Raw genomic sequence first — 27086 nt, 5'->3', positions numbered from 1 at the left:
GTAAACCCTCTAATTTGGCATTAAAATTAAAAAGATCATATCATAGGCAACATGTATACTAAGTTTGAAGTCGATTGGACTTCAGCTTCATCAAAAACTACCTTGACCAAAAACGTTAACCTGAAGCGGGACAGACGGACGAACGAACGGACGGACGGACGGGCAGACGGACGAACGGACGCACAGACCAGAAAACATAATGCCCCTCTACTATCGTAGGTGGGGCATAAAAATGGCGTATTGGATAAGTTACATCTTGCTGCTGAGAAATGAAAAGTAAAAATAACCACGATTGTCTTTGATTAATGAGTGAAGTTTTCAATCTTTGTAAAAGATACAAACATGAAAAGGCCTTACAGTTTCAGTAGTATCATAAATCTAAAATTCCTTTGGCAACGTGGCTAGAAAGACCTTTTAAAATATGGCTGTAAGAACTCACTAAATGTTGATTATGAGTAACAGAACATCACCCGTATACATCGAAATGTTATGAAGCTGTTTAGTCATACGATGTAAGTGTCAATCACATGTGTTATTTTTAACAATGCACGTTGGTCGTGCCAATAGGGTGCTCTTAATGTACTTTTTGTTGATTGATTGTGATGTACATATACATTTCTAATTTTTAACATCAATTTATTCATAAACTATATATCTGTACTCCAAGTTTGAAAAATACATATCGTATCCATATAAAAATATTTTATGTACAGGTGGTATAGTCCATTGGCAGTTATTTAAGAATCAGTATGATAAGCACTACACGTTTCAAGTTAAAGGTTCGCTAACTATTAGATGTTGACTCTTCACTGACTATCCATATTTAATAGTTATCAAAATATATAACCGGTTCACGTTTTTCTTTGCAAATTTCTTCAGCAATGAATGATGTATCCTTTGTTACTTTATATCGTTGAAGGTTTGTGTTTTTCTTACGTTGCAGGTCGAATGGTATGAAAACTTCTATCGCTTCTGCCACCACACTCCACATATGTTTAGCATTAATGACTGAAGATTTTTTTATAAAGTTTGTTTTCGCTTTAGATATTCCAACATTTAAAGTTGCGTTCAACATCGTCATTATAACCCATAACAGAAACACAACAAACATGAAATAATACAAGCGACCAAGAATGGGTTCTATAACAAACAAATCATTAATGGTGTTTTTACCAATAATAGCATTTGTAAGCGTCGTGGCAGCAACAAACATGTTTTTATATGTTTCTAAATGTCGCCCAAAGATAAGGTAACCAAAACACACAAATGCTAGATGTACGACAACAAACATACACAAACAACCTGATACATCCTTGCTCACGTGAGAGAAGATATATCCCATGCGTTTTATTCTGTTGTTGAAATTCAGTATTCTCATCAGTCGAAGCGTAATGAAAAATATATCACACGCTAAGAAAATATTAAATAGATCATCCCATAATACAATATGACTGAAATTTACAAATTTTAGTTTGTTTCTCTGAAATTTATCCATAGAAAGGCTTATATTTACCAATCGTCCAATATATGTTATCGTACATAAGAGAAATAGTAAAATTATGACAACATCTAATATATTCCATATATCCTGCAATGATTTCTTTCCAGTGCGATGTATATAGATGATCTTCTTAACGCAAAATATGGAAATACCAATAACAGCTATTATTTCGCAAATAAAAGTTAATATTCCTACACCTCCTACATGTTGATAAGGTCTAAACTGTTTGATAACATGTGACGTTAATACTCCTCCAGTTTCCGGAAACTCATTTAGCAAAGTTACATGTATAAAAACATTCTCGTCTACATTAAACAGTGTAAACTCAATGAAAATAGCTCGTGTCTGGCGATCAATCCATGAATATTTTAATATTTCCTCAATCATTTGATTGGATATCTGTAGGTTTACATTCAAGTCAGCTATAAACCCGCCTCCGCCGTAGAGAGCATGCTTTCCCGTAATTGGGAGACCCCATATATCTGAAGATGACACGTGTTTCCACGAAGCAGACGATATTTTGTACACCGATTCGTCAGCTGCACACGGTGGACCTTTCCATCCAACACAATAACTGTCTTCATCCTCGGCTACCAGCGAATATTTATCATAACATTGGGTTGTAACGTTCAGCAAGACGGACTCAGGACAAGAATCTAAAACAAGAATCAAAACAATTGTGTATCTGTTAAATGATTTGTTGTATTTAATTTGTTCTTGAAAATTAGTCATAAGTATTAACCTCCAGTGCAAGATTGATAACATTCTTTCATCACGGTTTTCTCACGCACTGCCTGCGTGCGATTGTCAGAGTTCTTACACTATGTCTCGTAGAACAGATCACTGAACTAGGAAAATAACGACTATTTAGCATGTTAAGTGTTCAGAAAGAAAATGACCCAACCGCAGTGCACTTATGAACATTTTTTATAAAATGAACACTTGCTTTTTATAAAACTTCAAGTATATAAAAAATATATTTAACTTTTTTTTTATGAATTTGAAGTTTCATATAACTTCGAATCTGATTTTATTAGCATGCTATATATATATAATATATATAATTTTTTGTTTAAATTCTAGATTCAACCATCATCATTTTATAGTTGGTTTCAAATCTAATCACATTGGATATTAATAAAAGAATATTTACATTTTAAATGGTTGGCTTAACAAAATAATTAAATCAGAATTGTTGTTACTAATACACATTTAAGAAAAAAGAGGCACTTACCTTCTTTGACTCGTAGCTGTCTCAGTCTCACCGGTCCTACTTTAAAATGTATTTGATCTTGTGTGAACAATCTTGCGTATGCATTTAATCCAACATTATTAATAGAAAGTTTTGGAAACATGAATGGTAGTAAGGTAGAACTGATGAATGCATATAGCTGTTCGCCTGTTGATACCTGTAAAGTTTAAGAACTCGTCAAAGATGATCACATGACTTTATCATTTATTCATTTATAAACTAGCCATGCTCAAATTTTTTTTTCGTATCCGTACAATTTGATGGTTATGTTTATTTAATAGTTTATGTAGCAAGTAATGAAGAGGACTTGTAAGGTAAGATTTTAATTTATTGTCGACTATTAACATTACATGGAAAGCGTTAATTTACAATACCTTAGCAAAACGTTCAGGATTTTTTGGTTCTTAATGCTTTTTAACTTCTTCTTTATTTGGCTTTTTTAACATATTTTTATTAGAACGTCACTGATGAATTGTTTGTAGACGAACCGGCGTCCAGCGCACATACAGAAGTAAATTCTGGTATCTATGATGAGAGTATTTACACACATGTTTCTGATAATGCATTAAGCTAATTGTTACCGAATAATTCTTACCTGAAACGTCTTACCTGACATTTCTTACCTGCCAATTCTTACCTGATAATCTTACCTGACAAATCTTACCTGACTGAATTTGATCGGTCCATCTGTCTTTGTAACATTGGTTTCTGTTATAATCTGCTGATCAATATGTTCCTTAGAATAATACCAAAATGGATCTCTATTACTAAAACTGATTACGTACAAAATGGCCAGAAATATCAAATATAAAATCAACTCTGTTATGGTATTCTTGCTTTGCATAAGTAGTTGGCGCTTCTTCCTCAGTTTCTGTACATGCTCCGGTCTAAGAGGATTCACAGCCGGTTCAATAACTTCTGCATTAGATAGACATGATAGAATTAACCATTAAACTTTGAGAATAATTCTGCTTCAAATTAAGAAAAATATATCAAATTAGTTTTGTTGTTTATGATTTTTTTTTAAATAGGAAGTCTTAATTTTACACTGTATGCATCGAATGCGGTGGTATACCATTACATTATATAAAAACAAACTAACAATAATGAACGTTCAACAGATTATCGTCAACTGCATGGGTATGATACATGTATCTTTGTAGTTGAATTTATTAAAACGATCACAAAAACGATTGAAAGTATTTAGCATCTATATAAAACAATTAATTGCAATTTGCATGCAGAAAAACAATGTTTTGTTTTACTGTTCAATTATTATGCTAAATACCTATTATTAAAACATAGGGGATATTCCCTGATACGTTATAATTCAGATTTAAACAAACACAACCGTGTTGAATAACCAATGTTTTGTGTTGCTGTTTCTCAGCTTTGTCAGTAACTATAATTAGATTCGAGTAGCTGTCTTGTCTCTTCGAACAATTTTTTCGATTTATAGGTAATGGATTGATGAAAAACAAACTATATTTACCTATTATTAGTAGGTTACACTTATCATCTCAATGAATCGCTCAAACTGATTTCGATAACAATGTCTACAGTTTTCTCTTGTATATATTTATCATGTAAGCGTTTCTATTAAAAGCAATGAAAAACAAAATACCAAAAACCAAGTTAAATTATAAAAATATAACAACTAGCTGAACAACTGGAAAACAACTGACATAGTCCTGACTTGGTGCAGGTATTTTCCTAAAAAGATCATCTGTCCGAATGTTTTTCTTAATATAGTACTGACCGTTATAATCCCAATTCATCACTGCCGATATGGCATGTTTTTTTGTTTCTGACCGAAGCATGTCTATATTATAGTTGGCGTTTCTGTTGCGTGGTTGAACAATCCATGAGAGGATGATTGACATAAATATTATCTGTAATAAACACCATTGTATATTTTCAATGTCTTTGGTTACCTTAAATTAACAATTTTTATACAGATAATATATATTTTTTTTTATTTTTTCTCAATATCCAGAATAAAAAATGGGTCTAAGCATGCGACCCTTTGAAGTAATTTTAGTAGCACATGTCAGTGGTAAAGTTATTGATTTTGCCTTAAATATTCATTTTGAAACAGTTAATCTCATTTATACTGCAATCAGCTTTTTTTCTATACAGATATAGCAATACGTATAAGCGTTAGCTTTATACGTCAATGACCTCAACTAACCTATAAGCCCCGCCTACTTACCAGAACTACTGTATTTCATCAACAACGTCACGTCACAAATATGACAACGTGTAGTAACAATGGTCAAACTTTTGTGAATTTATACTTGTTATGTCTTCAAATTGGTAATTTATGGACCATGTTTATTAAATATTATTAATCAAGTTCATTTTCCCTTTCTAATTCCTGAAATTGTCAATGTTTTACCGAATAGACTACGTTCATAGGGAGATGCCTCATAATGGTACCCCAAGAGGGAAATTCCAAACAGTTTTTCAACAATATTTAATACATATTTTTTTTATTTTTTTTTTATTATTATTCTTTCGAAGCACCTTAATTGAACACTGTTTTTGCTAGGTTTGTTCAAACCACACATATGTTTTCTATTCAATGTTCTGGTCGATGATCCTCTTCTTGGCCATCGTGTTATCTATTCGATTGAACTGAGGAAATTCAAATGCTACCTAGGTATTTTCTTTTTTTCTTTTTTTGTCTCTCAAAAAATGCAGACATTTATGGCGTATCCGATATTAATTTGTAAAAGTCATATACTGAAAATACTAAATCTAAAAAAAGAGACAAAGACAGTTACCAAACTCTGTGTTTTATAAAAAAAATCTTAACATTTGTTTGTTATTTTAAGAATGTGAATCAATATTTGGCACAACTGTGTGCTTTTTTTTAATCTGATTTATCTTTCAACAGTGACAACTATAGTTACGATGATAGAACACACATCTTTGCTAGTAGTCAAAATCTTTGGTCTGAAACATACAAACGTTATAGATGCGGTAATTTTTTTTTAAAAGAAATACAAATCTTATCAAATGTTTCAATTCTACTAAACCCTTCGAATTTCTGAAACCTTGGTGTATTTTGTTCTTTCTAATTTTGAATTTTGAATTTCAATCCCTTTGAACTTTGAGAAGTTTTATTTAAACGGTACTAGCGGATACTTTTCTCATTGTCAGGCCTGGTTTCTTTCAACATGTTTTAAAGTATAAAAAAAACCCAGTCATCCTCTTAGATATAAAAACGCAAAATAAAGTCTGTTATATAAATAATTGATTAACTTACTTTTAGTGGGTCTATCAGAAATATAGATTGAAAAAACGACAAAAAGAAACACAACAGCCATTCTTCTGATTTTGATTTTCCCCATTCCATACTATATAATATGAGAAAAAATCCTGAGAGGAACACCGCTATAAATATCAATATCCAAGCTATCAATACACCTGTAAAAGAAAATCGAAGGTCTGATGTTGTTTTATATTCTTCTTTGTTTCTCTCAATTGTGTTTTTCAAGCCTTGTCTAGAATTCCTGAACAGGTATGTTATTAGAAATATCGGGGGCGCTGCAATCAAAACGCTAATAAACGAAATGTAAAACCCTGTCGTAGAGAAGGTGAGAGGTCCAATTGATAATTTACTTCCGTTGTCTTGTCCATAAAACATAGCATTGGTAATCATAGTTAGAAATAACAAAGTAAGACAGCAAGCCAGTCTTTGAATCCTTGTAAAAACACCAGATTCTGGTCGTAAGAGGACTGATAACCACAAATAACTATCAGTAACATTTTCTCTTGATTTTTCGTTGAAATTAAACGAAAATGTTTCAGTGTCAGATTTATCTGAGACAGGAATTGCGCATTCTATGTTTCCATCTTCATGATCAAGGGATAGCCAATTGTTACACACAAAGTTAAACCTAAAAGAAAAATAAACAACGCGTCAATGAAACATTTATAAATAGCCTAGTAATCAACACTTTGGTTTTGATATGAATATCAATAATGTGGTCATTTTTATAATTTTCCTGTTTACAAAAGTTTTAATTTTTCGAAAAACGAAGGATTTTCTTATCCAAGGCATAAATTACCTTAGCCGTATTTGGCACATCTTTTTGGAATTTTCGATCCTCAATGCTCGTCAACTTTGTACTTGTCTGGTTTTATAAATATTTTGATATGAGCGTCACTGATGAGTCTTATGTAAACGAAATGCGCGTCTGGCGTACTAAATTATAATCTTGGTACCTTTCACCTGGTAACTATTTCAGAAAAAAATAAATATTTGCCAATTTTTGTAGACATCAATCTAACCTGCAGTAGTTACCAAGCATTTGCCGAGGTCGACAGGAAATAGTTTCCATCAGTTTATTGTTCATTGTTAGATAAGTTTTTAAAACCACTATATTTGTACTATTTCGTGGTGGTCTGTGTTTTCTTAGTGAAGGAAATCGGAATGAGAACGATTGACCTTCTGTAGGTAAAGTGACAATCCTTGTCCATTAAAAAAGACTATAACGCAGCTGTCACATGCCAGATTTGACCTTACAACCTCAATATTGACATATTTGTCTGCTATATTTCGTAAATTGGTTTGTAATAAATGTGGCCGCTAGGTTTCTTCTCAATTGAATTGTTTCATATTTTTTCATTTCGGGGCCTCATATCTCAATTTTGTATTAACTTTTAAAGAGATTAGTTAATATAATAAGCATACCATAGATACATGTAATAACAAGACATTCTGTCTGATCTGTAAATTCCCTTGAATTGGACTAATACGTATATACTGAGTGTAAATAATTGAAATTTTTAAAATTTACTACAACAAATATATATTCTATAGTTTATATCAATTTATTATTTCTGGTTATCTTACTGAATTACCTTTAATTGACATAAAACGCGAAAATATGTGAGTGTAAATAATTAACATTTAAAAAATTCACTACATCAGATATATTGAGCTATAATTGTATTGCAATATATCATCTGTGGTGTGTTAACAATAATCTGTAATGCATGTCTTACTTTTCATTAGTCTGAATATCTTCCAATGTTATTCTATTAAGATACCACGACGCATGCTTTCCAATACCGCTGTTATCATGCCAAATCTTCAACACTGCTGGGTCATTTATACGCTTTGACATACTCATAACAAATCTTCTAACACTACCAGTACCAAAATCCTGTCATTTTAAAAAGAATCATAAAAAAACATATACATATGTTAGTTTAGATCAGAACGTACTTTACCGTCGAAATTTGGCATACACAATGAATTGCCTTGTATCTTTGATGAAATTATCTTTACAGAAAAAATATAACTGATTTTATTTTAACCCCAAAAAGGTTTTTTGTCTTTTTATGAATGTTTGCCTTTCCTTCTGTAAAAACGAATACATGTTTTAAATCTGATTAGAAAATGAATTGAATTTATACATTTATTGTATATGTGGAAGTGTCTTTATTTTGAAGTAATCAAATACGACAATGTGCAGTAAAAAGTTTGATATCATTTAAAGTCTCATTTGAATAATACAAGACAAGATAATTGACTATCAAATTACGAAATAAAGTTAAAATAAAATATTTAACTTTTCAGCTGAGCCTATTTTTAACATACCAGAAAAAGTTATAGAAATTTGATAAATTGCAAAGAACGCATTGATGCTATCAAATTTAAACGATAATGCAAACTCCTACTCGAAATATTTTGTGCCAAAAGTGGCATTATGCTGATATAATTTAATTTTGGATGTAACACGTCTTCTGATTGGCTGACGTTATTTTGTTATGAGCCCATAGACATAATTTTGTCATGTGACCGTGACGTCATCAACGTTTTTTCTTGGTTTTCTACGGTTTAAAATGAAATTTAGAATTAAATTATAAGAAATGACTGTAATATTTTTTCTGTCTATTCGAAATAATATAAAAAATGTGGTGCACACTGTTAAATAACCTGCTACGCGCGTTATTCAGTGTGCACCAAATTTTTTATGTTATTTCTTCATAGACAGAAAAAATATTACAGTCATTCCTTAAATAATGTGTCGATTGGACATTGGAGTGTGTGTTTTAATTTAAATAATTTGTTCATTCGAGCGATAACAAAAGATCTGGAATTTATCAGGATTTTTAGGTTGTGTTTATGATTTAAAACATGGTATAAAATGTAAAGTGATGTAGTATGCAAAACAATATCAAACGTGCATCTTAAATAAATGTAAAATCCTGCTTTCTTCATAACAATACTTTTTTAAATCCCTGGGACAGTTTGTAGGATTAAAATCCACCTTCTTTTAATAATTTATAAGGAATTATTTGTTAAGCATGGTAAAATTGAAAATTCTCAAAGTATCCGACTAATGACTGCTTATCTCTTGCAAGTCATTTGCCTATTGTAGTAGACCTGAAGTTTGTAGATGCATTTAAATATTGGGAAACTGTAATCACCTTGTGGTTGAAGTCGTCTAAACATCTGATGTTGGTTTTCACCTTTTTGCTCTTTAAAGCATCCCCATCTACCACCATAAATCGGACCTTAGAAGTGGTCCCTGCATGTCGACGTAATCCAGTGTAAGCTGTTACTATATACAAATACTCATCATATGGAGCATTATCAGATAGATAAGAAATTGCCCACTAAAACAAGAAAATGTTTTTATAATGAAAAAAACGAAGCCGTGAAGAGTTTACATAATCTGACTAGTCAATAAAATGCATAAAACAATGAAATACACGAAATTATGAAAAACATGTTAAATTTGTTCATATATTTATATATAAAATTATTATAATAATTATTTCTTCCGTATCGTAATATTATGACAATATAAAATAAAATATTCGTTTTTTGGTAATTCAAGTTATGGAAAATTACTGAACAAAGAAAGTTGTAATGAAAACTAAGAATATTTGACTAATTTTATTTGATAACAGTTAACGTTATAAGTAAACATCGTTAACGTATGTTGCGATGCATCTTATTTTACTGTTAAAAAGCCAAATCTTAAACATAGTAAAAACTATGCCAACACTTTTGCTTGTACATTATAGACATGTTATCTCGAGTTCTTGACAGGTCCTTTTTCGTTTGTCTCTTTATGAATGCCAATTTTCCAAGAGAAAAGCGTTCATAGGTGTCTGTTTATACTACAATCTAGGGTTTGTGTTTCATACAACATTTTCCTTCCTACATAGATTTGACTTAACGTAAAGTTGCTATCATTTAAATGGTAGTGTACGTCAACTTGACGACGCGCACAAAATGTGTAAAATTTGATTGATTGGTTGATTGGTTATTGTTTGCGCAAAACTGCCATATCCTGCATCTCATTACATTTGGTCTTATATAAAATAGATGCCAATAATTGTTGTCTCCTCTCTTTTCCTTCGACATGACTTATTATGTTTATCTATTATAATACAAAAGAAAAACATACCCTACTTGGATCCTTTTTGTCCTGTCTATATGCCCAAACAGAGAGAAGCATGTAAACAACTAACAAACAAATGACGGTAACAAACACCGCTGCATTGTCATTCAAGTTAAAATTTGCAAATACAGATCCGAAGTCGATGGTATTTGGTGGTACATAAAATGTTGTAGCAAAGCTATTTCCTGGTGGATTTGTGCAAAGGCAGACAGTATCGTTGATAGTTGATGTATTTGAAATCTGAAATCACAGTAAGGCGGCAAATGTAAACTGCATCAACTCTTCTTAATACATATGTTAAACGTATGCCTGTATTTTTCTATTTGCGGTTGAATATGATGGGAAGACAATATATTTGTTTTGATTATATAATATTGAACTACTGGAACACCATATATACTTTGTCGTTGCCACAATGGTAGTTTTTCGACATCTTCAACTTAATATTTGACTTATTCTTCCAACTGTTTTGATTTAAGTGTTGTTGATGAGTTATCACGTAGACGAAGAACATGTGTTGAATACCTATATTATGAGCCTGATAACTTTGAGAAGTTTTTAATGGATCGATATCATAGCTTGTGTATGTATCGTCCCGAGGATATCACCAGCCTAGTAATCAGTACTTTGTAACCTGGATTTGTTTTTTTTCTCTTATCGATTTATGAGTTTCGAACAGCGGTATACTAATGTTGCCTTTATTTTTGTATTGACAAAAACTATCATTGATATAACTGTATTTTGTTCTGTAAATCCACTGTTCATATTATATAAAATAATTTGGGACACTTAGGTTTTATACACACATGACTAGAATATCCCAAAAATGTAAGACTATGACTTAGATTAGTCTAAATACGGACATCAAACTAATTGCACCATTCTTTTCTATCCTAATCAATCATGTGCATCATGCGAGTAGTCAGAGAGGTCATCAAGACATATTAGAAGTTGTAACAAAAGATTAAGGTTGCTGTTTGAAGTTTTTTGACAATTTAAATTTTTTTTAGAATAAGTGCACATGCAAGTATGAATCATCATTATAAAAGTTTATATATTGTGCTAACTCTACCTGGTTAATGCATTCAGCACAATACTGAACCATACGATAAATAAAATGTCTGAAAGTGTTTAACGAAATAACCTTTCATCTTATCATTCAGCAAGAAATGCGATTTTTAGTCGAAATTGAGGATCATTGCAAAACCTGTAAACGTTTTGTACACTCTACATCTTATCAATTTATTTTATAGCATGTAAAACGTTATTGCCTTATTCGATCACGAAACAAGAAACCAAGTATTGACAGGAGCCAAGACAATTATTGACTTACTTTACATGATGACTTGTCCCATGTTTGTTTGGAATCATCCCAGACTCTACATCCAACAGTTATACCAACTATACTGTATTCAACTATGGTCGCTGGTACAGAACGTCTCCTTCTGCTTATAGTTCCATTACCTTCAAAATGTAATATATAGGTACACAAAATGTAATTCTATGTTTCCCTCTAAATACTATGTGGTCAATACCTGTTCAGAAATACAGTTACAGAATAGCCATAACATTTTATGAATAACACATTATGTTAAATTTTAGTCTTTGAACATTGCTAGAAGAATGTATTTATTAAGTGATTGTCATTTGTAGACATATTATAATTGTTTTCGTTATGGTTTTGTACACAAACCAGATCGTTATTGTTCTCGGTTGATAATTTATTAAAGCCTTTAATAGCTATGTATGAGTACGGATTTTTCTCTTTGTTAAAGCATACAATGCCATATTATGGTTATTAACTTTTATGTCATTTGGTCTCATGTAAAAAGTTATCTAATCATCAATTATACCACATCTTTATACAGAAAATAATCGTAATTGTCAAATTAACTTCTACAATAATTTTTATTGAACATCTTTCAGTTGAAATGTTTTGGGTTTTTTTTTCTTATGTACTGCCCCACTAATAAATGAGTACAATTTGACTATACGACCATCCGTCTTTTTAATTTTTTTTTAAAGTGTATAAAATACCTGCTGAAATCGTGATCTTGCAGGGTAGACTATGTAAATACCTTTAGACTGTAGTAATACACCAACATAGACGAGAGTTGGTTGGGAGTACAACTTTTCGTCAATAGTGACTTGTAGTTTATCAGATGCTAGGTCTTCAGAAGATATCAATTTCCTCCAGTCGTAATTCCCCTCTGAAGGATTGTTTTGTTGACTCACGTACAAAATATGATTAAAATCCGAAACTACATTTTCTATGAAAAATATCAAACTATCCTCTGGATTATTCCAATATAATTTGTACACTATTAATTGTGACGTGGCTTCGTTATTGTTGACAACAATCTGAACAGATTGTACGGATGTTTTTAACTCTGTATTTTTAATCTTTATCTCTGATGGTATGACCGAATTGTTATTGCCGTCTTCGTCTTCAATGGTTACACTCACTGTTTTAGATGATATGTATTTTGAATCTGTATCCCAGGAGAACGGTGTGTGATCATAAATAGTAACCTTCAAAGATAATATACAGTTGAGAAAATATTATAACGATTACTGTCGTCTTCCGGAAAATTTTACTACTTTCGTCAGTTTCATTTTCATTGTGTATCATAAAATGTTCGTATCACTCAAGAAGAGAGAATTCTTTGTTCAACAGAAACGTACAAACCATGGATGAAAAGTTAACGCAGGAGATGATATAATGGTTGTTCTAGAATTATGGTTTCGCTGTTACGGTGAATGTCTATAAAAGATCCCCCAGGATAGTAAAAACTACTTGATAGATATCCATATATTTTGGAATTTTTACAAAGTAAATCAATGCAGGTAGGGAAGATGGAAATAATTGAATATATTGCCAACACTTTAAGTATATAGAGTTGGCTTTGTAACACACTGAGTCAAGTTATCGTTTGCAACCCCTGTAGGGTTTAAATAAAGAGTTTAAATCAGTACAGTTTGAATTCTGTAAAATATCTATATATTTACGATATATATATATTCTACAAAACAATTAATTTAAACAAAGGCAACAATAGTATACCGATGTTCAAAACTCATAAATCGATAGAAAAAAAAAACAAATCCCGGTCACAAACCAAAACCGAGGGAAACGCATTAAATATAAGAGGAGAACGACGACACAATATTAAAATGTAACACACACAGAAACCAACTAAGCATTAGACAAAATCGGATGAGAATGACAAATATAACATCAAAACTAAATACATGAATTTGGTATAGAAAAGTACCTTGACACGTCTTATAATAATGTGAATTTACGCTCAACTATAAGAGGAAACAAACGACAAAAAAGCACAACGTTAAAATGTAACACACACTTCAACGACCTATAATATAACAATGACCATATTCATGACTTGGTACAGGACATTTTTAAAGAAAAAAATGGTGGGTTGAACCTGATTTGTGGCATGCCAAACCGCCCGCTTCAATGGTCATGTTGAATATAACATTAAAACCACAACACAACATTACAGGACTACAATACAAATAAATAGGACAAAGAAACACACGAATAATAGCTAGCAAAAGGCACCATGTTTAAAATTTGATACGCCAGGTGTGCGTTTTGTCCATACAAGACTTACTAGTGACGCCCAGAAACAAAAGTTCGAAAGCCAAAACAAGTACAAAGTTGAACAGCACTGAAGACCAGAAGTTGTACCGACAACGGTTAGGATTTTCTGTTTGGGATAAGAACATCCTTATTATTTAGAATAATTTATACCTTTGCAAACAGTAAATTTTATAAAATGACTATATAAAAGATATGCATGATAAAACTGGAGTACTAACTCATTACAGAAAACAACCGGAAACAATACATAAACCGACATAATCCAACACAAAAAAAAGACAAACCCGAGTTAGTCAAGGCCTCAACGCAAAAAATGACGTCACATTTGAAATTGTAAAAAAGGACAAAAAATTACGTCACATTTGCATTTCTAAAACAGCACACAAAAAATGACCTCACATTTGAATGAATAAAACTATCTATCAAAAAAGATGAGAATTAATCTAAAATTATATTTGTACTAAATACTGATATTACATTTAATAACAATGAAAATTGCAAAATGATTAATATCGAACTGAGGTAGCAATTAGACAATTAACTATATTCTATGTCCGGTTAATTTTGAATCAAACTGCAAACGTAATACATTGTACAAATCACGTTGAACCAAATCAAATCTAATAAATGAAGGCGGTGATTAATTTTCTTTACCATTACACATGAATATAATAGAAATGACGTAAAAACATTTGACAAAATCCGATGAGAATTACAAATATAACATCAAAACTAAATACATGAATTTGGGATAGAAAAGTACCGTAACACGTCTTATAGTAAGGCGAATACACACTCAGCAAAACAGTCACAATCGGGAATAAGTCACATTCGGTAATTAAAAGATTAGACGAATGTAATGTAAACAAGCACGAGAATAACGTTTCAATTGAGATACACCATACGAAGGGGCAGAGGGTATGTTACTGATGAGAAACGGGAAATTAATAATTGAAATCGTCCCGTTTATCACAGATTTTCGTGTAAAGTCGTCCATCTGCGTCAATATTGAGGAAAAGATCAAGGTGTGAAGCAGTCCTTTTAGTATCAGTAGTATCCTTAATTTCAAGTTCACTGGGATATATGAGATGTAAGTATTGGCTGAAATATGGGTTATTAAATGATATAGCATTATCAATATATCGGAAAGTAAAATTAAAGAATTTCGCAGGTTGTTTTTTTCTTTTTGTCCTTTAGAAGGTTCTGAATGAATTTTGCTTCATACGAGTACAAAAACAAAGCGGACAGTAGGGGTGCACAATTAGTACCCATTGGAATACCGACTGTTTATTGAAATATAAATCCTCCAAACTCAACAAATACGTTGTCGATCAAAAAGTCCAGCATTTTGATAATATCATCTACAGTATATTTTCTTGTACATTCAGTGTGATTCTTCACAAAGTATGAATTATTGTAACCGAAGACAAAACATTTGCATCTACGATTCCCATTTTTATAGAAAAAGCTCTGTTTAATAAGATGATGAAGTCCATCTTTCAACTGAGCATGGGGAAAATCAAAAGTCTTTATGTTGCTGCAAAATTGCAAAGATTGTGATCGAAAATTAAGCAGTAGGTCTTTCGAATTTTAAAGAATCAACATCTGGTTAACACAACTGGTAGAATAAATCTCATCACAATATTTTTGAAGCCCATCTTTAACTGTAGAAAGGATAGTAGTCAGTAAAGATTTTTAGTCGAACATTTTGAAGACCCAGCTATGTATCGTTTTTACATCGAGTTTTGTGTAATTTAGGTATCCAGTATAATGGTGGTATTTTTTTTTCGATTTCTTTGATGTTGATACCAAAAGAAAAAAGGACAGATTTATGATTTTGTAAAATTTCGTCTTTGGTAAATGGTGTTAAAGAATACGTAGGGTTACCAGTAGTTTTATTTATTCCAAGCTCTGTTGTGAGACATTTCAAATAATGGTTTTTACATATGAAGACAATATTATTGGAGGCTTTATCTGCTGTAATCACGACAGATTATCATGCAAAGAAGATAAAGCATCCACAACGTCCGGATTCTTGAAAGGATTAGTAACCCTTGTACTCATATTGCATCGTAAATTTTGAATGCGCTTCTGAATGCATGATCGAATAGCTTCGATCCATTCAGACAAAGTGTCTACTTCACTGACATCAATGTTAAAATGTTCCTTCCAATACATTACTGCAAGACATTCTTAATTGTTTTCATTTTGTCATCAACGTAACGATACATTGAAGTATTCTGCGATGGTTTCAACTTATTTCTGTGAATTTTAACCTATAAATACTTGGCATTTAACATACCTTAACGTTCTGTTCTTTTGCCGACGGTGTGTTAGATTCAACAAAATTTACTCGAACGTCATCACTGTAAAATCCACTGGTTACCAAATCATTAACATACTTTTTATCTTGTGTCGAGTTCATATGACCATGCTGTACATATAGTGGAAGTTGTTTTCGAAAATTTAACATTTCCATTATAGTTCCAAGGGATGAAATAGCATCTAATAAGTTTGTAACCTCTTGTTGCATCTGTTGAAATAGCCATTTTACTCACATTATTTATAATACAATATGATTTATTTATTCACATGTGAATCAAGAGGTATATGCATACAAAATAAATTCACAATCATACTATAAAACAACTTTGAAATCAAATATACTAATAATTAATATACTTTATATTTTCATTAACTTTGAAACAAATAAAGACACAATTTGAGCAATTGTATATTAACCATTTCTAGTAATCTTTTCTTTTTTGTTGCACTGTGGTATTTAACACAGTATTCTGTAATGTGTTGATTTCTGATATTTTTACTAAGATGGATTTGCATTCGAATAGGTAATGGTATTCATCACAAATAGCATTTGAAAACAAATTACATGTCCTCTCGTCTTTCGGAATATTGTATCATTATGGTATTAAGAAACTTCAGAGGTAAAGTTATTACGCTTTTATGAGCTTCAAGATAAGATTGGAAAACTCAATATTTCCATCAAATTCAGAATAGTTACACTAATTGATCTTACTGATCTTACATTAATTTATGATAAATATCAAACTAGACGAACAATGCAAATTCCTTATAAAAGTATGTAAGTTCATAAGTGTAGAAATATAATATTATGTTGTTTGTAGTTTTTGCAAGAAATACAAGACATAAATATGAAAATAAAAGTAAATGTTCTAAATTCAGTCTTGACAGATTGAGGATATATGGAAATTTTTAACGACCTTGACTGACTATACAGCCCTTGAAAGGTCGGAAGATGGAGGATCATTACATTGTCATAAATTTATTTTATCAGGTGAATATTTTTCTATAGAAGGAACATTACCATTTCCTGTCTTCTCTGAAATTCGACATCATTCCTTGCCGCTATCTTAGAAACAATGTATGCTCTTTCCATTGACGTTAAGTCACTATCAAACTGTGGATTAACTTTTTCTCGGTCAGAGAGAACGTCCATAATGCTTTGAAGATCGATTTGATCTGGTGTGTCAGCTGATGATACTGGTAACATGCCTTCTAACGCATTGTTCAAGACACGTAATACAGCTACAAAGAACGTAAAGCCCGTGTACTAGAAATCATATTTAAAGACAATGAACGTAAAGTACATGAATACGAAACAGACAAAGATGAAGTCTAAAAATCATTTGTTTTGATAAACTTGCCTTAAGTTTGCAATAGATACTGACTAAATGTTTGCATATCAACAATTGCTACCGAGAAGGTTACAAACTTAAGACATCCAAATTTATCTCATGTTGTGTTTGATTTGGTTAGCAAACAACTATCAAAAACATGTAAATAGTTACCAGAATTAAGTAGGCCAGACGCGCGTTTCGTCTACATAAGACTCATCAGTGACGCTCATATCAAAAAAGTTATAAAGCCAAACAAGTACAAAGTTGAAGAGCATTGAGGATCCAAAATTCAAAAAAGTTGTGCCAAATACGGCTACGGTAATCTTTTCCTGGGGCTAGAAAATCCGTAGTTTTTTTCTAAAAATTAAAAGTTTTGTAAACAGGAAATTTATAAAAATGACCACATAATTGATATTCATGTCAACACCAAAGTGCTGACTAATGGGTATTAAAAACATGTAACATATAAGGGAATCATTTTCTTATTTATCATTCTTTACGTTAAAATGTCCGATTTTGATTTGTTCATACGAGGGAGACAAAAATCGATAATTCATAAGTTAATGTATTGCATTTAAATCCATGATTCTATTTTTTCAGGTTGTCACTTTGAATAAAAAAAATACTCCTTACTTCACTTTTGTCATTTTTGTTCAACTGTAACGTTGTTTTGTAAGCGACTGCATCTATCATTATTATAATTTATGTTTTAATTGAAAATAATGATAGGACATTCAGTATTATAAATCAAATCATACAGTTGAGGGTGATAGAGCAGAGCTGAGCAGATGTCGCGGATGACAATGTTTTCTCGTAGTAATAATCTGCTCTATCACCCTTGAAGCTTTGTGTTATTGATATATTGTCATACCTTCACAAACCAAAAGATAGTCTTCATATTTAGGGTATGTTTCGTTATTTGCAAGAAGTATTAACTTGTCTAAAAGGTCTTGGTTTCCACTAAAAGCTGTAGCCTGAAATGAAAATTAATGTCAGGGATTATCAACCACTAGAAGACACCAACAATGCAATTATAGCCATGTTCACTTTAATGTTGATGTTCAAAATTGACATGCAGAATAAACATATAGTGAAAAGTAAATTATAAATAAACTGTATTCCGAGGAAAATTCAAAACGGACAGTCCGTAATGGCAAAATCAAATGATAAAACACATCAAACGAATGGACAACAACTGTCATATTCCTGATTTGGTACAGGCATTTTCAAAAAATTGAAAATAGTTCATTGAACTTGGTACATTGAACAGCGCTAAACATCTCCCTTGTACGACAGCTGCACTGAATTCCATAATATTGACAACGTTTTGTGAACAAAATGTCAAAAATAGGGATACAACAACAACACGAACTCTAGCAAAAACTCCAGAAGGGTATGCAAATCCTGCTCCAGATGTGGCATCCGTCATATTGGTCAATTTATTACAAAGCAAGTAAACAGTCTAAAGAGGTAAATGAAAATTTTGCCTCTTATTTCCAAATAGATAGTATCAATTAATAGAATGATTTCTTGTTTAAGAAATCAATCATTGAGACTGATAAACCTCACAATCTAAAACAATGGTTATATAACAACATATGAATTGTCACTGGTATTAAAGAGATAATCGTAACTGAAATTACGATTATCCCAATATGGCGACGGTAGATATAGGTAAAATCTTTACACTCATTTTTCTTAAATGTAGCATGTTTTTGTCAATAGTTACTCAGCTGCAAGGTTTATCTATACCATTACATCATATTTGAATCGTAACGGTGCACTTGAATTGTCTAAGCGCTTTGAAAATAGCAGTTGAAAAATTCGGGATGATAATCGTAACTCTATGGTATTTTTCTTCTTTGATAATCGTAATTTTCTTTATCGGATAATAGTAACTGAAACATAATAAATGTGTCTTTCAGCATTCAATGGTATTTTGTGTGTTAAAAATGCAAATGTCCAGTTTAACGATGACAATAACGCATATAAAAATAAATGAAGAAACTTACAGGTTAATATCTAGGACAAATTTACCTATATATCTCTATTTATAACTGACAACAATATGCATAACCTTTTGATATATACATGTACCTGTTAAAGAAAATGAAGCGCAGCTGTCGAGTCAGATATTGTGGTAAGTAGATATTTTTTTTTATTTTTTTCAAAGTTTCAATGTTGTGTGCGCGTGTAAGTTTGTTTTTGTTTGTTTGTTTGGTTTTTTTTTTTTTGGGGGGGGGGGGGGGGGGGGTGAGAAAAGGGTGGATTAGCTATATCCCATATCCCAAAAGTGCAATCCTTTCAATTCATTGCTAAAAATGAAAGAAACGTATACCACATTTTTTTATATGTCATATGTTTTGCCTCCAATATCATGTTTATACTAAAATTCTGTGCGAATGAACAAAAGTTTCCGTCAATAACTTAATAACTGCATTATCGGATTTAACAGTTGATACTTTTATCGAAAGATATGAGTGTTCATATTTCTCTTTTCCTTACAATTCAATAAATATAGCCGTCCATATTTTTTCCCTTCGATTCACTTTTTTCTATTTTATACTGATATATTATATGATTTTAAAATTAAATTCAAATGTTTGATCAAATACCCATGTATTTTAGGACGTTTCTTTAAACAGTGTGGATGGCAAAGGATCTAGAATAGTTACCAGTTCATTGTTTTGTTTATTGTTACTTTTGTTTATTGTTACTTTTGTTTATTGTTACTTTTGTTTATTGTTACTTTTGTTTATTGTTACTTTTGTTTATTGTTAATTTTGTTTATTGTTACTTTTGTTTTTTGTTTTACGAAGCATTTGACGGACTGAAAAAAAAACCACAAATATGTATATTGATAAATAACATCAGAAGGCATAATATGTAGATCATCACAGTCGGAACTGGTTTAATTACAAAGATTTTTATAGATTTTAAAACAAATATTTTGTGCTTTAGATAAATGCATGACAATTAGGTAAGGCTAATTTTTGTTTTCATTTAATAGAAAAGTACTAATTATATGGCAGGCATGGAAATACAAAAAAGTTCCTTGTTTAGTACCTTCAATATTTTTCTCTACAATATCTTTCATGCATATGTATGTAGCATACTTTTCATATACCACGTATTTATGATTTTTTTCATAAGAACTATTAATAATATATGCATTAAAAGAAATGTCATAAGATGTTGGAACGTTTCGTAAATAATTCATCGCCATAATTTCATAATATGCTATCAGATATACGTTTTTAGTGTCAATATCAATAAAACACTTTCCAGTTACGATTATCTTTTCATTTTTAAATACCATAATTACGGTTATCTTTTTTCCGAGTTACGATTATCATCCCGAATTTTTCAACGGCAATTTTCAAAGCGCTTAGACAATTCCAGTGCACCGTTACGATTCAAATATGATGAAATGGCATAAATAAACCTTGCAGCTGAGTAACTATTTACAAAAACATGCTACATTTAAGAAAAATGAGTGTAAAGATTTTACCTATATCTACCGTCGCCATATTGGGATAATCGTAATTTCAGTTACGATTATCTCTTTAATACCAGTGAATCCTAAGGTACGCATTTTATCATATGGCACCACTTACTCCTCTGATTAAACAATCAATGTCGACCTCGAAATTATATGTGTTACTGGCATGTTGTCTCATGGCAGATATTCCATATCTCCATCGATTTTGACAATAAATATTTACTATAAATAACTGATAGGAGTAGAATGTTATAAGTATAAGGCACCATTTCATTCAAAAATACCTGTACTCAGTAAAGAATATGATAGTTTTTATTCTTTCGACCGTTGGAAGCTATAGTCTAAGGTTTGATTTTGTCATGTTTTAAGGACTTATTGAATACACCTTGGAGTAGTTCATTATATTTTTTTACTGTTATCAATATTTATTGATTTAAATTTTTTTTCGAAAAATTAAGAAACAAGTCACGAAACAGATAGCATGTATACTGTACACCCACAAATTTTCCCGACTTCCGCGAGTAGTAAATTAACGCGAATATAAATCGTTACGAATATGATATTAAAAGTTGGGTCTTTTCTTATCAAAGAGGGACGAAAGACATCAAAGGAACTTATCAAACTACGTAAAGTAAATTAAAATCTCGCTAAATTAAATAGTAACAAAATAGATTAGAAAGGGTTAAACGCAACATATTTTTTCCACCAAAAACGTTGGTTTACAGGACTACTATAGTGTAAAATGTATTAACTTAAATAATACTATCACATACTTACAGCAGATGTATTCGATACAAATTGCTTATTATTGATATTTGTCCCAAAACTGTTTGCTATTTGATTTAAATTGACGGTTGATGTGCCATAAAACGCATTTGCTGAGGAATTTAATGTATCTACGAAGCTTGAAATTTTCTGAAAAATAATAAACAAATCTTCATGTGTTTTAAATTGTATATATTGTATATATTTCTTTGTTTACTTTGTATTATAAACATAGACTGTGTTTATCAAGTGAACAAAATTGTAATTTGTGAATGTGATGTCTATATTGTAGATAGCATACATTCAAAAGAGAAATATCAGAATAGTTGTTTATTTAAAAATGTAGTAAATACAGCATATATGAAATTATTTGTAAATGAAAAATGTATAGACTATGAATATAAAAGTGGTAAATCTTCTTGGATAAAAAATATTGTTCCATGCACATCTAAAACAAATGAAAATTGCTTAATTGGTTGGAGCACTAAATTAACGAAATGCAGTATTCATAGACACACTTTAATCCTTTGTCATAATATATTCTTGGAATCAAGTAAAAAACAGCCAGTCTTGAAGTATAAAAGTACAGTTTCGGTAAATGACAATCTTCCGATGTTCTTTTCTTCAGGATACGAACATATTTCTACACAGTTATTTTTTATAAACATTAACGAAACAGCCAAAAATATCCAACTGTTCTTGAACTTAGATATCACACACTTCTTTGTTGTGCACATATTTCCAGAATTAAGCACTTCTAGTAAAGTCATTTGGCTAACAACATTCTGTGACACGATTAATTCCATATCTGTAAAAAAATATAAAAGTTGTAAATACAAAAGAACCACCCGCGCTATCAAAATTACAGTAAATGACAATGCTAATGTTTACAAAATACAAGACGTTTTCAGAAAGTCAGTAATGAAACTAAAAATAGAAATTAACTTTACCTGTGCTATTTATAGGTCTAAAAATAACTACATGTTTATCTGGGTCACGATACATAGAACAGGTTTATACATTTTGCTAGATTTAAATAAATCGTTTAAGAGATCAACAATTAAACTTCTTTAATACTATAATGAAAACAAAAAACTTCCACATTTGCTCACTTAATTGTCAAGGTTTAGCGAGAAAGGAAAAGCGCTTTAGATTATTCTGTTGGTTTCAACAGCAGAAATGCGACATTTTAATGGCACAAGAAACTCACTTGTCAAAAGATTTGATAAAGCAAATTAACAATGAATTCCATGGCAAACATCTTCACAGCCTAGGCACAACAAATTCAAGGGGAGTTTCTTACTTTATTAATAAATCACTAGACTTTAAATTAATTAATGAATTTTGTGATAAAGAAGGGAGAATTATTATAATTAATATAGAAATTCAAGATAAGATTTTTACCTTAGTAAACTTGTATGCACCTAATGAAGTTCATGCAAGAAACCAATTTTATAAAAAAGTAAGTAAATTAATTGAAGAACACACTCTTGGTGCTCTAATAGTAGGGGGAGATATGAATGATTTACTCTCAGCTTTAGATACAAAGAACAATAAATTACATAAAAAGTTAAAAAAGCCAGTCAATGGTTTAAAACAATTAATTAAAACACATAAATTGATAGACATTTGGAGACAATTAAATAAAGATAAAAAACAATTCACATGGAAAAGAAAAAATTCTACAAATGAAGCTAGTAGAATAGACTTCTTTATAATATGCACACAAGCACGCCTAAGTACTGTATCTGCTGATATCAGGCCTGCACAAATTTCATTCACAGACCACCAGGCTATTTCGCTTAAATTAGACATTTATGCAAATAATCGGGGTAAAGGATATTTTAAAATGAATAACAGTATATTGACTGATACTCAGTACAATAAACTAATAAATAAGTTAATTGAAAAGTATGAGCAAAATTTTAATCTTACAAATGTCCTAAATCAGTGGGACCTGCTAAAAACTGACATAAGAGAGTCTACTATCCAATACTGTAAATCAAAAGCCAGAGAAAGGAAAAATAATATTTTAATAATGGAAAATAAACTAAATCTTTTAAATGAAAGATTAGACAAATTACCTGATAGGAAAAATAATGAACTTTTTAATCAAATAAAAAATTTAGAAAAAGATTTAGAAGAGATATACTCTTTAAAAGCCAAAGGAGCCCAAGTTAGATCAAGAATAAAGTGGGTAGAGGAAGGGGAAAAAAATACTAAGTACTTTTTATCTCTAGAAAAAAACAGACAGGCTAAAAAATCTATTAATAAATTAATGACCAAAACCGGTGAGGTTACTGTTGATCAAAGTGAAATTTTAGATGTAAGTAAAGAGTATTATAAATCTCTGTACAAAAGTACATGTCCCGAAACTGAAATTTTAAAGACATACATAGAAAATACCCCCATTGATCATTCTTTAACTCCTTGTGAAAGCAAACAAGTGGATGGTAAATTAACTTTAGAAGAGCTAACATCTTCTATTTATAATATGAAACTAAATAAGACTCCAGGCAAAGATGGCTTAACAGTTGAGTTTTATCGACAATTTTGGCCAAATTTAAAACATATTGTATTGAATGTTTCTAATACATGTTATGATAATGAAACTTTATCTGAGACCCAAAAGATTGGGATAATATCATTGATTTTTAAAAAAAATGACCCTTTGTCGTTAGATAATTACCGTCCAATTACTTTATTGAATACTGATGTAAAACTTATTACATATACTTTAGCACAAAGACTAAAAAAAATCTTACCCCTAATTATACATAGAGATCAAAATGGTTATGTTAAAAATCGATATATAGGATTTAACGTACGCCAAATTCAAGATATTATAGATTATGCTGAAAACTTTAATATTGATGGAGCTATACTATTCATTGACTTTTCTAAAGCGTTCGATTCACTCGAATGGGACTTTATGCTGGAATCATTAAAAAAATTTGGATTTAATAAGTCTTTTCAAAAGTGGGTCAAAACACTTTACCATGATATAAAAGGATGTATTTTAAATAACGGGTGGATTTCTGAAACCTTCGGGATTCAACGGGGAATTCGACAAGGATGCCCTTTAAGCGCGTTATTGTTTGTTTTATCAGTTGAAATACTGGCTTGTAGGATAAGGGATAATAATGATCTGAAAGGGATACAAATAAAAATTGATAAAAATACTCACAGCTAGCAGATGATACAACTCTCTTTCTAAGATCTAAAAATGAAATAAAAAATGCACTTAATTTAATAGAAACTTTTGGATCTTTTTCAGGGCTTAAACTTAATAGAAATAAAACAGAAGGTACATGTATATGGTTAGGTAAACTAAAACACTGCAATGACAAATTTGAAAGTATCAATTGGAAAGATACGGTGAAAAGTCTTGGCATTTATTTTGGCCTGAACAAAAAAGAATGTGAAACAATAAATATAGAAAGACAGTTTGAAAAATCAGAAAGGATACTAAATGATTGGAAGAAAAGAAAATTGAGTATGATAGGAAAAATAACTATAATTAAAACACTAGTTATTCCCAATATAACATACGTTGCTTCATTGATAAATCTAAGCAGTGAAATTATTAGTAAATTTAAAAAAATCTTATTTTATTTTTTATGGGAGGGTGGTAGCGAGAAAGTTAAACGCTCAGTGTTAAGAAAAGATTATATTGAAGGGGGATTAAAAATGACAGATATTGACGCATACATTGAGGCTATTAAAATAAATTGGGTTAAAAGATTAACTGATGAAACTTGTGCTAACTGGAAAATCATACCTACTTTTTATTTTAGAGAGTTTGGGGAAAATAATTTAATATTTAAAATGAATCTTAATACTCATAAGTCACTAGAAAACCTTAAAAACTTACCTACATTTTACTTTGAAATTTTGAAATGTTGGATTAAAAATGGAGGTGGAAAGACGAAAGTACCTGATAATTATAGAGATATAAGAAAGCAAGTTATTTGGGGAAACCAATATATAAAAACAGGTGGTAAAAGTTTATATTATAGTAATTGGGTAAAGGAAAACATAATTTTTGTAAATGATGTAATTGATGATAAAGGAGAAATTTCTCATAAAATATTAGATAAACTTAAAAAGAAACAAAATTGGATTTCCGAAATATGTTCCCTTCGGAAAGCTTTACCCAAAAGTTGGATCCAAAAATTAAAGAGCAATATATCAAAACATACTAAAATCAACATTACACAAGACATTAAAATGTTAAGTAATGGATTGTATTACGATCTAGACAAAATTAAGTTTAAAGAAATTTATAATATTATTATCAGGTCAAATAAAGAGCTTCCAGTAGGTTTTTGCTCATGGAAAAACCAACTATCAGGTGAAAAGGTTATATATTTCATTAAGAAAAATTTATCTTTCACCTTTCTTTTTTTAAAAGATAATAGATTAAAAATGTTTAGATGGAAATTACTGCATAATATTTTAGCTATTAACCATAATTTGTATCGCTGGAAGGTAGTTAATAGTGAAAACTGTGAACTATGTTCTAAATCTGATAGCTATAATCATTTTTTCTTTGAATGCACATGGGTAAAAAATTATTGGACATTTCTACACAAAATATTTATGTATCTTAATATTGGGCAACATGTTTTTTGTCTACAAAATCTTGTAGTAGGGTACAAAATTGAAGATGTGGATTATCATGTACTTAATCATATTATAACAATTGTTTGCTTTGTGATTTATAAATGTTTTTATTTATCCGAAAAGAGAACCAAATATGTGAATATGATGTCAGTCCTAAAAAACGAAATTGATACACAAATTTTATATCATCCGGAAAATTCCTTTTTGAGAAAATTTCAAAGAAAAATTTTAGAAAATTGATTCTTTGGCTGTCATATTTATAGTTGATTGACCTACATTTTTGAGAATCACAAAAATGTCATTGAAATAAAAAGAAGACAAATTTCTAACGAAATTGCCTTTTACTTTTTTTGTTTGATTATCATATATAGTATATCATTCTATGTTTAGCGTACTTGAAAGATAAGACACTATCTAAAAACTACCATAATTCAATTATACTGACCTCTTAATCCGATCGAAACCATGCTCTTTCACTTTCGATTAATCCAAAACTAAAAGCTAAACAAAAGACGGTCAAAGTTCCGTTTTTCTTTTCATTGTGAAGTAAAGTACATGTTGTAGACAGCTATTACTCTGTTAATTGTAACTAACACGCAATACTACATGTATGTAAAATTATAAAAAGTTTACCAATAAAATCCCCTGGTTTTATTGGTAATTAACCATACAGGGCAGAACCTTAATGCCATTGTTGTAACATTAAGGAGATTTGTTAAATACTGA

General features: G+C 30.6%; 1 protein-coding gene and 1 long non-coding RNA gene across 2 annotated transcripts; both read right to left on the bottom strand.

Moving 5' to 3' along the window:
• Positions 1–658: 658 nt before the first annotated feature.
• LOC139526539 (polycystin-2-like protein 1) lies at positions 659–10146 on the bottom strand. Its single transcript, XM_071321697.1, has 8 exons — positions 10087–10146; positions 9201–9389; positions 7770–7930; positions 6025–6658; positions 4513–4645; positions 3418–3671; positions 2736–2910; positions 659–2157 (listed from the first exon to the last, which is right to left on the bottom strand). The coding sequence occupies exons 1-8, from the start codon at positions 10144–10146 to the stop codon at positions 824–826; spliced, it is 2940 nt and encodes a 979-aa protein (XP_071177798.1). The 3' UTR covers positions 659–823.
• Positions 10147–22049: 11903 nt separating this feature from the next.
• On the bottom strand, positions 22050–27068 carry LOC139528040 (uncharacterized). The gene is made up of 2 exons (XR_011665505.1): positions 26806–27068; positions 22050–22542 (listed from the first exon to the last, which is right to left on the bottom strand). It is a non-coding gene; the product is annotated as an uncharacterized lncRNA (long non-coding RNA).
• Between the last annotated feature and the right edge of the window lie 18 nt (positions 27069–27086).

This window comes from Mytilus edulis, chromosome 6 (assembly GCF_963676685.1).
Source record: "Mytilus edulis chromosome 6, xbMytEdul2.2, whole genome shotgun sequence".
NCBI classification, from domain to species: domain Eukaryota; kingdom Metazoa; phylum Mollusca; class Bivalvia; order Mytilida; family Mytilidae; genus Mytilus; species Mytilus edulis.
This window is presented reverse-complemented; position numbering and strand designations above follow the sequence as displayed.